The 12,626-nt window shown below is 37.6% G+C and overlaps 1 protein-coding gene and 1 non-coding gene across 2 annotated transcripts; both read right to left on the bottom strand.

Moving 5' to 3' along the window:
- Window positions 1-252: 252 nt before the first annotated feature.
- Window positions 253-3,463, bottom strand: LOC130974466 (protein argonaute 2-like). Its single transcript, XM_057899345.1, has 3 exons — window positions 3,067-3,463; window positions 1,835-2,963; window positions 253-1,714 (listed from the first exon to the last, which is right to left on the bottom strand). The coding sequence occupies exons 1-3, from the start codon at window positions 3,461-3,463 to the stop codon at window positions 253-255; spliced, it is 2,988 nt and encodes a 995-aa protein (XP_057755328.1).
- Window positions 3,464-11,926: 8,463 nt separating this feature from the next.
- Window positions 11,927-12,034, bottom strand: LOC130977417 (small nucleolar RNA R71). Its single transcript, XR_009085107.1, has one exon. It is a non-coding gene; the product is annotated as a small nucleolar RNA R71 (small nucleolar RNA).
- Between the last annotated feature and the right edge of the window lie 592 nt (window positions 12,035-12,626).

Below are 12,626 nucleotides of genomic sequence, written 5' to 3'. Positions count from 1 at the left end.
ACCTATGTTCATCATGGATTATTACAATCTTTTATTTGAAAACAATTGAACACATGCAGATTCTACCAGTAATATCTCTAAAGCAATGAAAGTTAACAACTATTGGTTCTCCCTGCTGTTACTTTTAAAAATTTAAGCAAGTAAACATCCTTGATATTGTTTAGTAGATACATACAACCCAGAACCTCTCAGAAAATGTTATAAGAGTTGTAAATAATCCGTTAAATTCAAGCACAAGCTTGCACCACCCCTTCAGATGAAGAACATTATATTTTCCAGATCAGAATGCAGCTTGCAGAAGTCCATATCATTCAAATTTGAGGTAGCTGAAGAAACGGACGAAGAAGCTAAAGCTGATGATGAGGAAGATGTAGCTGAACGAGATTGCATCTGAACCTTTGCTTCATAGTATTGTTGTCCTCTGTATGCAGCAAGGTCAGCATAGTACACCGGAGGGACTAAAGAGACAGGAGTCATGCACCTTGCAAATGTAAAGCACATGTCATATATGAGTTTCTGGAGTTTATCTGACGTGAAATTGTGTTCATCCCACAAGACAAAGTAATGAACGGCCTTGCTTGTTCCCAGGCCTCCACTGTGACTAACCAGATAGAAGTCGAATTCAAAGGGGTGGACGATTACTGTATCCACCACTGTTCCGGGTAACACATTGTCGCCAGTAGCATACGAAGGGAACAGTCGAGTCTGGTGCCTCTTTTGTGCCACAATAAGAGTGATGGTTGGGGAGTAATTTGCACGTTTGAAGGTCTTCTTCAAATCCTGAAGCTCTTCACCAAGAACCATCTGGAATTGGCTGTCACTGACCCCATCACGGAAGATAACAATCTTTTCAGGCTTGGCTCCATTCAGCATTTCATAATATGAAACAAGCTCAAAGCAATCCTTTCCAAAGTTCAAAATTTTCTCAGTCCTAGTCCCTTGACACCCTTGAGCGCAAAGACGAGCAGCATAGCGGTTTGCAGCCGGCCAATTAACTGTGGCAACCACAGCAGCAACTGACCGACTATTTGCGTCCCTGGTATTCGGATGATTTACATCAGCCCCGATAAACATTACATGACGATTGCCCTCAAAGTAAGGAAGCCTATTCATAAGCTCCACATTGCTACCTCCAATTTTCGCATTGATCTTGAGAGCAAGATAACTAAGATATTGATCGCTTCCAAAACTAGTACTACCCAACACGCAGCACTGTGTCACAATGCCGACCTTGGTCTCAGCAATCCACTTGAGGCACTTGTAACCTGGATCTTTGTAGGCCAATACACACGGAAGAAATTGCAGCGGGCGTTTATAGCTTTTGGAAACCTCAGAATTAATCTTTTCAAGTAAGTCATAAAGCTGATTATAGTTGCTAAGTTTCCACATTTCTGTTTTTCTTGTCAAAACCGGCTTCTTCATGGTGATGCCAAAGTTGTTGTACTGCTTAGTAAGCTTAGCAATGAAGCTGTCACTGTTAAACACACGGTTGCTGCGGGTGGTAAAATCAAGAATGCCCCAACGGTCAACCAGCTTACCTTCAACCATTGACTTGCCATATAAATTCCATTTGCACTTCTCTGGAGTCAATTTCACAAGGGAAGTCCTGCCTGTTGGATCCCGAAGCTTCAGGTCTGGAGGTCTAAGTACACGCCCAGCCACTTTTGTCATAGCATTGCTGACACTCATTCCAAAATTTGCAACGATATCACCCCTGTGAAATAAGATTTTATTAGTTGTTTGTCCCAGGTAAATTGGGAAAATAAAGTGACAATGATAAAGACATATTAATAATCATGAAATCAGCATAATCATGAAATCATAGACCACCTACCCACACGGTCCACAGCTTGACTTCACCATCTCCATTATTCGAGCTTGCCTCGCTGGCGGTAGAGGCAGGCACAAATTTCTCAAAGCCTTCGCAGCCTGCCTGCTCAAGTACTGTCTGGGATGCATCTGACCCTCAGCCAAGTGACAAAGTTCCATTGGCACATATCTGGTCCTGTTACCTCCAAAAACCAGTGCAGGGATATCCTCGTTCTTGATAACAATCTGATACTTATCCTTGAAGAAGTCAACAAGGCTAAGCTGAATGGTGGGGTTCCCCTGTGCATCCGCTACGGAGAAAATGGTTTGTCGCGTGTCTTTTTCAGTTAGACCAGCAACGCTGTACTTCTGTGTGTTCTTCCGGTGGTTGACCTGAACCTTCAAACCAATTAGCAATTTTTCAACGGTTTTTCTATACTTCCCGAATTCACGCAAATTGAAACCGGTAATCTGTTTTTCAAGGAAATCCAGCACTGACATTTGTTTCTTGAAAGACAAAACCGAAGAATCCAAGCACAATGACAGTCCTTGCTGGGTTAGTTTGAGACTATGCCGAAACCCTCCAACAGCAATCACACCAGGCTCAAGATTCGTCTCTCTAACCTTTGGAGCCAATGGGTAAAAGCAGCCCCCAACAGGAACCGTACATTTTGTTGGATTCTTCTTGAAGACAACATTCAAACCATGCAAGATCTCATGGGGGATTGACAATTCCCTGCCTCTGATGTAATCATCCAACCTACTCATTTCAAGGTTTTTTACTAGAGTCAACGTCACGTTGAATCCAGTGAGTTTCTCGTTCTCTCCCTTGGATACTTCCACCACAAGAGCTTCCGGCAAAGGAACCATGCTAAAAATGCTCCGCTCGCCATCATAGGCGATCATCCCTGACGGCACCTCCGGATGGTCAAGGAGCTTGTCACGTATCAATGACAGTTCAGTCTTTGATATCCTCCTCGGTGGAAGACCTGGTTGCGGCTGCGATTGGGGACTCACCTCGACATGGTACTGCATTATGCTCTTATTCGGGTTGAATTCCACTAGAAAATGGTTCACCAGAAGAGTCCGCTTCCCAAAAGCCTCCCTACCACCGTGGTCGGGCCTCCGAACGGGTGAGATCGTTTCACTGGAGTCTGAAGACGTTCCAATCGTTCCCAGCAAATAATATCAACACAACTTAGGTTACTTGATGATGAAGAAAGATTAAATTAATTTAAAATTATTTATTAAAATTACCTTGTCGAGAGGGAGGATGAGGTTTTGAAGGAGGGGAAACCGTATTTGGAGGTGCGCTTCGGCTGCTGGTTGCAGTGAATGACCCAAAGACGATGGTGCTCGGCTGCCTTGGCTGCAACTGTGGCGGTGGTGGTTGCGGATGAGGTTCTGAAGGAGGGGAAACGAGTTTTGTTTGTGCCGTTCGGCTGCCTGCGGTGAATGACCCAAAGGTGATGGTGCTCGGCTGCCTGGGCTGCAACTCTGGCGGTGGTGGTTGCGGATTAACTCCTCTGCCGGCGCCACTGTCAGCCGGTTGCCGTGGGGGTTGGGGAAAGTTTCTTCCTCTTCCGCGGCCTCCTCCTCCGTAGCCTCTGGCGTTACCACCACCACGTCTCTGATTGTAACCGCCTCTGTCCATGTTGCGATGGTGTTCAAATTGGAGAGATGGCGGAGTTACTGAGAGAGGAGGTTTTCTGTTACTAGTGGAGAATGGGGAGTGAGGGAGTGAGGGATGACCACTTTGTCACCACTCCTCACTTCTCCTTCTCATACCGACACCATCACGTTCCAGCAATTCAAATTTTCCCATTTTATCCTATGAACATTTTTTTTCCAGTGACTATTTTATCTTATAAATTTAATTTTGATGGGTAGATTTTGTAAAATATTTTATACAAATCTATAATATATTTTTTAGGTGATTATTTATGCTATTAATAAAAATAATAATTAATGTATTATTTAATTAATTTTTTTTTTATTCTACATTGACCATCTCTTGTAGTTTACCACCGGTTGGCGGTTACTACGGTTACATTATGCTTTTTAGCCTTCCTGTGTTGTACGATGGGGGGTTCAAAGTAATGAAAGAAAAGTGCAATAGGAAAAAAACGCGGGAATTCTTTCCCTCTTTTTGGTTTTCTAGGAGAACGCTTGCAACTAAAGGTACCGTTGCGACCTATAAGCAGAAAATTGGGCCAGGCCCGAGGTCTCTGAGGGCTTCTTAGAAACTGAGAGTTGCAAATGGATTGGAGACTTTCGTACAGGGAGGTTACTATGGTATCTAAAAGGTGTTGGGCTTCACTCCCGTTGGTTTACCGGAAAAAAATTTTATGTCTTGAATAATGATAGAGTTGATGGTATGATCATTGATCATTAAGTTAGAATAATGGTTATTAAGTCGGTAATAAAGGTGTTGGTTATAGAATGAATGATAATTAAGGCCGAATTATAACTTATAATGCACAATAAAGATCATAGCCCCAAGCTTTGTCTGCCGATCAAATGATCCAGGCTAAGCTTAGAAAATAAAATGATTTATAACTCGGTTAAAAAATAAGTGAATAATGATATGGTGAGCCCCCAAGTTTAATCGGGTTATTATGTCAGCATTTATTTAAAAAACAATTGAGTGATAAGAGTCATTCAATCAAGATAGTTGTGTAGAGGATACTTTAACAATTTTAGCATTTGATTATATGTGAACTGAAAAGTTCAGAGATAGATATCCATTAACGAAGTCGATTGTATGATTCGGGGATATAATGGTTAATTGTCTTGGAAATTTTTTCGACCCACAACAACTTATTGATAAAAATTTCTCGCTCAAAGCAATTAGTTATTGAATATTTACAATTTATAGTGAAGGTCTGACATGAATAAGATAAATTGAGAAAATGAATAGGTATAAAGTCGTAACATATATTGAATAATATATATTGTAAAAGTAAAATAGTTCAAAGTAAAAAAATATACCTTGAAAGTTGATAATTGTAGAGAAGAATACGACATATATGAATGTCATACATGCCAAATATGAATATCTGAATTTTGTTTTGTAGGATATGCTTTAATTTGATAATAAAACAATAAGATAACAGTTATTGAATTATACATTTAATATAATATTTCTAGCAGTTACAGTATGACGAAGGATATTCCTCGTACAATAATAGTAAATTTTGAATGTTTGCATGTGTTTTTGCTTAACTTTTTGCATTAAACAAATAGTAACGTAAAAGTTAATAGCATAAAGTAAACAGTGTAACAATTATATACAATTGATATACAATTAATTTTAAGATTTGAACTTATCATTACCGTCATTTAATTGTATAAATGAAATCATTAAGCAATAAGAATATAATACATGATGAAATAAAAATGCAATTGACATGGTTGTTATATGTCATTGTATAGAACATATATTGAGGTTTGAATATAACTAATAAATCAGTAAATATTAGTTACACACTACAACAATTTTAGGCTGGGACAACATTTAAAAATTATTGCTTAAAGGCTGACAAAATGTTGCTTTTGATCTATGACAACACTTTTAGACCTAAGACAACGTTTTTGGGCGGCATTGCATATGCAGCCGTTGCCTTAGATCAAGGCAACACTTTTTTGTTTCAAAAGCAACGCTTTTGAGAGCAATACTTGGTAAGTGTTGCCTTTGGTTGAAAAACAACAACACTTTAAAGGTGTGTTTGAGACAATACTTTTTCAGTGCTGTATTTTCTCTTATATTTTGGCCACTACTAAAAAGTATTGCCTATTTGTAATAAAATGTAACCCTTTTATATGTTGCTTATAAGTTTGAATTTGCAATATATTGAAGTGTTGCATATTAGTTATGAATATGCAACCTTTTAAAGCATTGTCTTTTCTTTTAGATATGCAACCTATACAAGTGTTGCCTTTTCTTTTGGATATGCAATCTATACAAGTGTTGTCTAATATTCAAAATATACATCTAATAGAAGGATTGCCTTTTTAACAAAAGTAAAAGTTGCTTTTATAGTAAAACTACAAAAAAAAAATAATAATAATAAAATTCACAATAGAATTTTTTGTCATACATGTATAATCATTTTAATTAATAAGTAAATTTGTGTACAGTAGAAAAAATTTAGAAAAGAGACAAAATAACTAATAATAAAGTTCTAATTAAAATAGATATTAAAAGGTTCAATTAATATTTTAAATACATATTTGTCAATAATTCTCAACAAAAAATAAAATTTTTGTTTGACAATAATTGTCATAACAAAATAGTAATTAACATTTGTCAAAAAACAGACATTAATCTACTTGCATATTTTATATCCATGCTTGACTTGTTCCATATGCTAAATCTGCAAATAATACACAACAAAAAATGAACAAAATCATTAAAAAATGAATGAATGGCAGAAGATAACGGAAACAAAAGTGAAGAAACTGAAATTGAAATAATAGTGCAAGGAGTTCTTATCAAAACTAAAACTGAAAATAATGATAGGGTTCAGTGTTTCTTAATTTGATTTTAGTTTCAACCAGTTTGACAAATTGAAGAACCAAACCAAAGTTCAAAACAAATAAATAACAAAATTGCACAGCAAAACTAGAAGCATACCAAACCGAAAAAGAAACCGTCTTTGCTTAGCTTCCCAAATTCTTTCTCTGTTCTATCCTTGCCTCCAGCATGAAGGAACATAGAATTGTCAACAATAGAGACAAGCTTAGAGGCATTGCTTGAATCTGGTTCTTCAGGCATGATCATCTCAAAGATAATCACTTTTCCATTCTCTTCAAGTTCTTTATAACAGTTTTTCAGCACTGTTACCCACTTCTCATCTGACCAATTATGACAAGCAACCTGCCACAATTTTATCATTAGCATCATGATTTATCATTGTATAAATTATAGTTGAAATATAGTCAAACAAAATTATCACTTTTCATGAATATATAGCATTCTTATTTTTCTTGTTGAAATATAGTGTTAGTTATAATTCTTATCAGATATATTTCAATAGTTGATGAATATATAGCATTCTTATTTTTCTTGTTGAAAAATCTTGAAAACCAATTTTATTAGTTGAAAAACAATTAGTTCTCTAACTTGTTCACTAAATTTAATAAGGGTTTCCACTGGCTCATTGAACATAAAAATAATCACCAGATCTTCTTTGACAAAGATTGCAGGCAGTTCTGAAAAGGAAAACTTGTTTTGGTATTTTGACCTTGAAAATGGTAGCTAACTTATACTCTTATCCATTTTTTCATATCATGATAGGAATATATGAACAAGTTATGAGGTATATAAAATAGCATAATCAAGTTTGAATATCAAATAGCAATGATTATTATGCTGACAACTGCATTTAAAACCTCATTGAAAGTCAAATTGCACTAACTGCTTTAATCCATTAGAAAGATAGATATAGTTGGGGCTGTAGTTATAAGTTGTCCAAAAAATACACTTGGAAGATTAAATTAGTTCACAACTCTCATAAATGTTACCGTAGCTTTACCAAATACTGATGACATTTGAGGGCCTTGGTGGTTCATGAAGAGCTTACCGTTTCAAAATTTATAGGATCCATTTCCTGCAGCTTATGAACATGGCCTCTAGTGTCAGGATCAAAAACGCTTCCAATAAAGCTGTAAACTTCAGCAAAATCCGGCAAACCTGTAAATTTTAGTCAAGTTGAGCCGGTCACCCCTAGTTAAGTACTGATTTCAGTATGATTAAAAATGTAAAACAAAAATCTAACATAAATAAGATCATTACCAGGAATTACACAAGCTTGTTTTCCATGATTTGGCATCTCAGTAGCCGCCAGCATTCTAATCCCCCTTGATCCAATATCATCTGAATCAGTAATACAATAAGTGGTGAAAAATTCCAGTTAGTACTAAATTATAGACTATTAACATCAACCAAACAACAAAAACAACAGAGGGAGTAATATATGCATGCCTTCATTTCCATTAAGATTTGTGATGAGTTCATCCTGGCAGGGCATGAGTTCATCCAACAAAAACTTAATCATTCAAGTGCTATACTGGGCAACCCAATCACATTTATCTGCTTGTTTTTTTTTTCAATGAAAGATTAACTACTAGATATTAGAAGATGATGGATCTAGATGAGCTTGAGAAGGGAGGGGGCTAAATCAAGTTAGCTTAAAATTTAGAGTTTCAAACTCTGTTGCAGTGGAAGCTTAAGTTGCAGGAGATTATTTGAAATTATCTCATACGCAGAACATTAAAAGAGCAGAGAAGAGAGAAAGGAGGCCAGCATGTATCCTGGTTCGGATTCTCAGTGCCATGAATCCTACGTCCAATCTCCACCACAAACCATGGTAGAATTTTCACTAAAATTCTCAAGTTACATACACCAATACAATTGAATTAATTCCTAATTCAACTAGTATCTACCCCTAAGCTTTCTTCCCAAAGCTTAGTGATGAGCGGATAATTTGTACGCTTTTTGGCATTGTTTTTAGTATGTTTTTGGTAGTTTTAGTTGAGTTCTTAGTATATTTTTATTAGTTTTTAGTTAAAATTCACTTTTCTGGACTTTACTATGAGTTTGTGTGTTTTTCTGTGATTTCAGGTATTTTCTGGCTGAAATTGAGGGACCTGAGCAAAAATCTGATCCAGAGACTCAAAAGGACTGCAGATGCTGTTGGATTCTAACCTCCCTGCACTCGAAGTGGATTTTCTAGAGCTACAGAAGCCCAATTGGCGCGCTCTCAATGGCGTTGAAAAGTAGACATCCTGAGCTTTCCAGCAATATATGATAGTCCATACTTTGCCCAAGATTTGATGGCCCAAACCGGCGTTCAAAGTCACCTATAGAAATTCCAGCGTTAAACGCCGGAACTGGCACCTAAATGGGAGTTAAACGCCCAAACTGGCACCAAAGCTGGCGTTTAACTCCAAGAGGAGTCTCTACACGAAAATGCTTCATTTGCTCAGCCCAAGCACACACCAAGTGGGCCCGGAAGTGGATTTTTATGTCATCTATTCATCTCTGTACACCTTAGGCTACTAGTTTTCTATAAGTAGGACCTTTTACTATTGTATTTGACATCTTGGTAGCTATCTTTGAGTTTCATGCTATCTTAGATCATTGGGAGGCTGGCCTCACGGCCATGCCTAGACCTTGTTCTTATGTATTTTCAACGGTGGAGTTTCTACACACCATAGATTAAGGTGTGGAGCTCTGCTGTACCTCGAGTATTAATGCAATTACTATTGTTCTTCTATTCAATTCCGCTTGTTCTTTGTCCAAGATATCACTTGTTCTTCAACTTGATGAATGTGATGATCCATGACACTCATCATCATTCTCACTTATGAACAAAGTGACTGACAACCACTCTGTTCTACAAGCAACAAGGCTCTAGTGTTTATCTCTTGGATTCTTTAACCGGAATCTTCGTGGTATAGGCGAGAACTGATGGCGGCATTCAAGAGAATCCGGAAGGTCTAACCTTGTCTGTGGTATTCTGAGTAGGATTCAATGATTGAATGACTGTGACGTGCTTCAAACTCCTAGCAGGCGGGGCGTTAGTGACAGACGCAAAAGAATCGATGGATTTTATTCCGGCCTGACCGAGAACCGACAGCTGATTACCCATGCTGTGACAGAGCATAGGCAACGTTTTCACTGAGAGGATGGGAGGTAGCCACTGACAACGGTGAAACCCTTGCATAAGCTTGCCATGGAAAGGAGTAAGAAGGATTGGATGAAGACAGTAGGAAAGCAGAGAGACGGAAGGGAAGGCATCTTCATTCGCTTATCTGAAGCTCTCACCAATGATATACATAAGTATCTCTATCTTTATCTTTATGCTTTATTCGTTTATCACTATACCCATTTGAGTCTGCCTGACTGAGATTTACAAGGTGACCATAGCTTGCTTCATACCACCAATCTCCGTGGGATCGACCCTTACTCGCGTAAGGTTTATTACTTGGACGACCCAGTGCACTTGCTGGTTAGTTGTGCGAAGTTGTGTTTATGCCATGGTATTGAGCACCAAGTCTTTGGAGCCATTACTAGGGATTATTTCGTGTATTAAAAAGTAGTGATCACAATTTCGTGCACCAAGTTTTTGGCGCCGTTGCCGGGGATTGTTCTTGTGTATGGACAACTGACGGTTCATCTTGTTGCTTAGATTAGGTATTTTTTTTAGAGCTCTTAAAAATGAATTCTAGTGTTTCATGATGATCTGTTGAAATCTGGCTGGCTGAGAAGCCATGTCTAATCTTATTGGACCGAGGTTTCAACTAATCATCACAATAGCTTGTTGATCTCTATCACTCTTGCTATTGGAGCGATGATCTGCTAAGGCTTGGCTGGCCATTGGCCATGTCTAGTGTTTTGGACCGAAGCTTTCTTTGAAAGCTTGGCTGGCTGTGAAGCCATGTCTAATTCCTGGACCGGAGTCTTAGACTAACATTGCAATGATTCCTGGAAATTCAAATTGAGAATTCTGAAACCTTTATTTTTCTTTTCATAAATTTCGAAAAAAGCACAAAAAAATTTTACAAAATCATAAAAACCAAAAATATTTTATGTTTCTGTTTAAGTCTAGTGTCTAAACTTAAGTTTGGTGTCTTGCATGCCTTGTTTATTTGATCTTGGTTCTATTTTCAAGTCAATAGTACAGGGAACTGAAGATTCAGAACATGCAGCAGAGGAATTACACAGAAAAAGCTGGGCGTTCAAAACGCCCAGTGAAGAAGGACAGACTGGCGTTTAAACGCCAGCCAGGGTACCTGGTTGGGCGTTTAACACCCAAAAAGGTAGCATTTTGGGCGTTAAACGCCAGAATGGATACCATTCTGGGCGTTTAACGCCAGGATGGCACTAGGGGGAAGATTTTGTTTTCAAATCAATTTTTTTTCAAGTTTTCAAAGTTTTTCAAAATCAAATCTTTTTCAAATCATATCTTTTCAATCAAATGTTTTCGAAATCAATTTCTTTCCTTTTTCAAAGATACTTACTAACAATTAATGATTTGATTGAACATCTCAAGTTTGTTGCCTTTTCTGTTGAGAAAGGTTTAATGTTTGAATCATATCTTTTCTTGTTAGGCAAGTCATTAATTTTTAAAATCAAATTTTTTTTAAAATGTTTTTCAAATCATATCTTCTCAATCACATCTTTTTTTTTAAAAAAAACTAATCATATCTTCTTAACCACATCTTTTTTTCAAAATAGTTTTCAATCAAATCTTTTTGATTTCTAATTTCAAAATCTTTTTCAAAAATCACTTGATTTCTTTTCCACTTTCATTTTCGAAAATCAATTAGTATTTTTCAAAAATGTTTTCAAAATATTTTACTTAATTTTCGAAAATCTTCTTCCCCTCTTCTCACATCCTTCTATTTATGGAGTATAACTCCTTCTTAATGCACAATTCGAACTCTATCTAATCAAGTTCGAATTCTTCTACCTCTTTCTTCTATTTTTCTTTTCCTCTGACACCTCAAGGAATCTCTATACTGTGACATAGAGGATTCCACATTTTCTTGTTCTCTTCTCTTTCATATGAGCAGGAACAAAGACAAAGGCATTCTTGTTGAAGCTGACCCTGAACATGAGAGGACCTTGAAACGAAAGCTAAGAGAAGCTAAGGCACAACTCTCTGTTAAGGACCTGACCGAATTCTTCAAAGAAGAAGAACCTATGGCAGCCGAAAATAACAACAATGCCAACAATGCAAGGAAAGTGCTGGGTGACTTTACTGCACCTACTCCCGACTTCTATGGGAGAAGCATCTCTATCCCTGCCATTGGGGCAAACAACTTTGAGCTTAAGCCTCAATTAGTTTCTCTAATGCAACAGAACTGCAAGTTCCATGGACTTCCATTGGAAGATCCTCATCAGTTTTTAGCTGAATTCTTGCAAATCTGTGACACAGTCAAGACTAATGGGGTTGACCCTGAGGTCTACAGACTGATGCTATTCCCTTTTGCTGTAAGAGACAGAGCTAGAATATGGTTGGACTCACAACCTAAAGAAAGCCTGGACTCATGGGAAAAGCTAGTCAATGCCTTCTTGGCAAAGTTCTTTCCACCTCAAAAATTGAGTAAGCTTAGAGTGGAAGTCCAAACCTTCAGACAGAAGGATGGAGAATCCCTCTATGAAGCTTGGGAAAGATACAAACAATTAATCAGAAAATGTCCCTCTGACATGCTTTCTGAATGGAGCATCATAGGTATTTTCTATGATGGTCTCTCTGAACTATCCAAGATGTATTTGGATAGCTCTGCTGGAGGATCTCTTCATCTGAAGAAGACGCCTACAGAGGCTCAAGAGCTCATTGAAATGGTTGCAAATAACCAATTCATGTACACTTCTGAAAGGAATCCTGTGAACAATGGGACTAATCAGAAGAAAGGAGTTCTTGAGATTGATACTCTGAATGCCATATTGGCTCAGAATAAAATATTGACTCAACAAGTCAATTTGATTTCTCAAAGTCTGTCTGGAATGCAAAATGCACCAAGCAGTACTAAGGATGCTTCATCTGAAGAAGAAGCTTATGATCCTGAAAACCCTTCAATAGAAGAGGTGAATTACCTAGGAGAACCCTATGGAAACACCTATAATTCTTCATGGAGAAATTACCCAAATTTCTCATGGAAGAATCAAGAGAGACCTCAACAAGGTTTCAACAATAATGGTGGAAGAAACAGGTTTAGCAATGGCAAGCCTTTTCCATCATCTTCTCAGCAACAGACAGAGAATTCTAAGCAGAACCCCTCTGACTTAGCCACCATGGTCTCTG

The sequence above is a fragment of the Arachis stenosperma genome, chromosome 4, assembly GCF_014773155.1.
Source record: "Arachis stenosperma cultivar V10309 chromosome 4, arast.V10309.gnm1.PFL2, whole genome shotgun sequence".
Lineage (NCBI taxonomy): Eukaryota > Viridiplantae > Streptophyta > Magnoliopsida > Fabales > Fabaceae > Arachis > Arachis stenosperma.
Note: the sequence above shows the minus strand (reverse complement) of the source record. Positions and strands in the feature narration are given on the sequence as shown.

Excerpts from the sequence above, each read along its gene's own strand:
- LOC130974466 (XM_057899345.1), bottom strand. The coding sequence starts at position 3,463 with ATGGACAGAGGCGGTTACAATCAGAGACGTGGTGGTGGTAACGCCAGA. Across the intron at positions 2,964-3,066 it reads TCATCCTCCCTCTCGACAAG|ACTCCAGTGAAACGATCTCA; the intron begins GTAATTTTAATA and ends GAACGTCTTCAG. Across the intron at positions 1,715-1,834 it reads TCAAGCTGTGGACCGTGTGG|GGGTGATATCGTTGCAAATT; the intron begins GTAGGTGGTCTA and ends CTTATTTCACAG.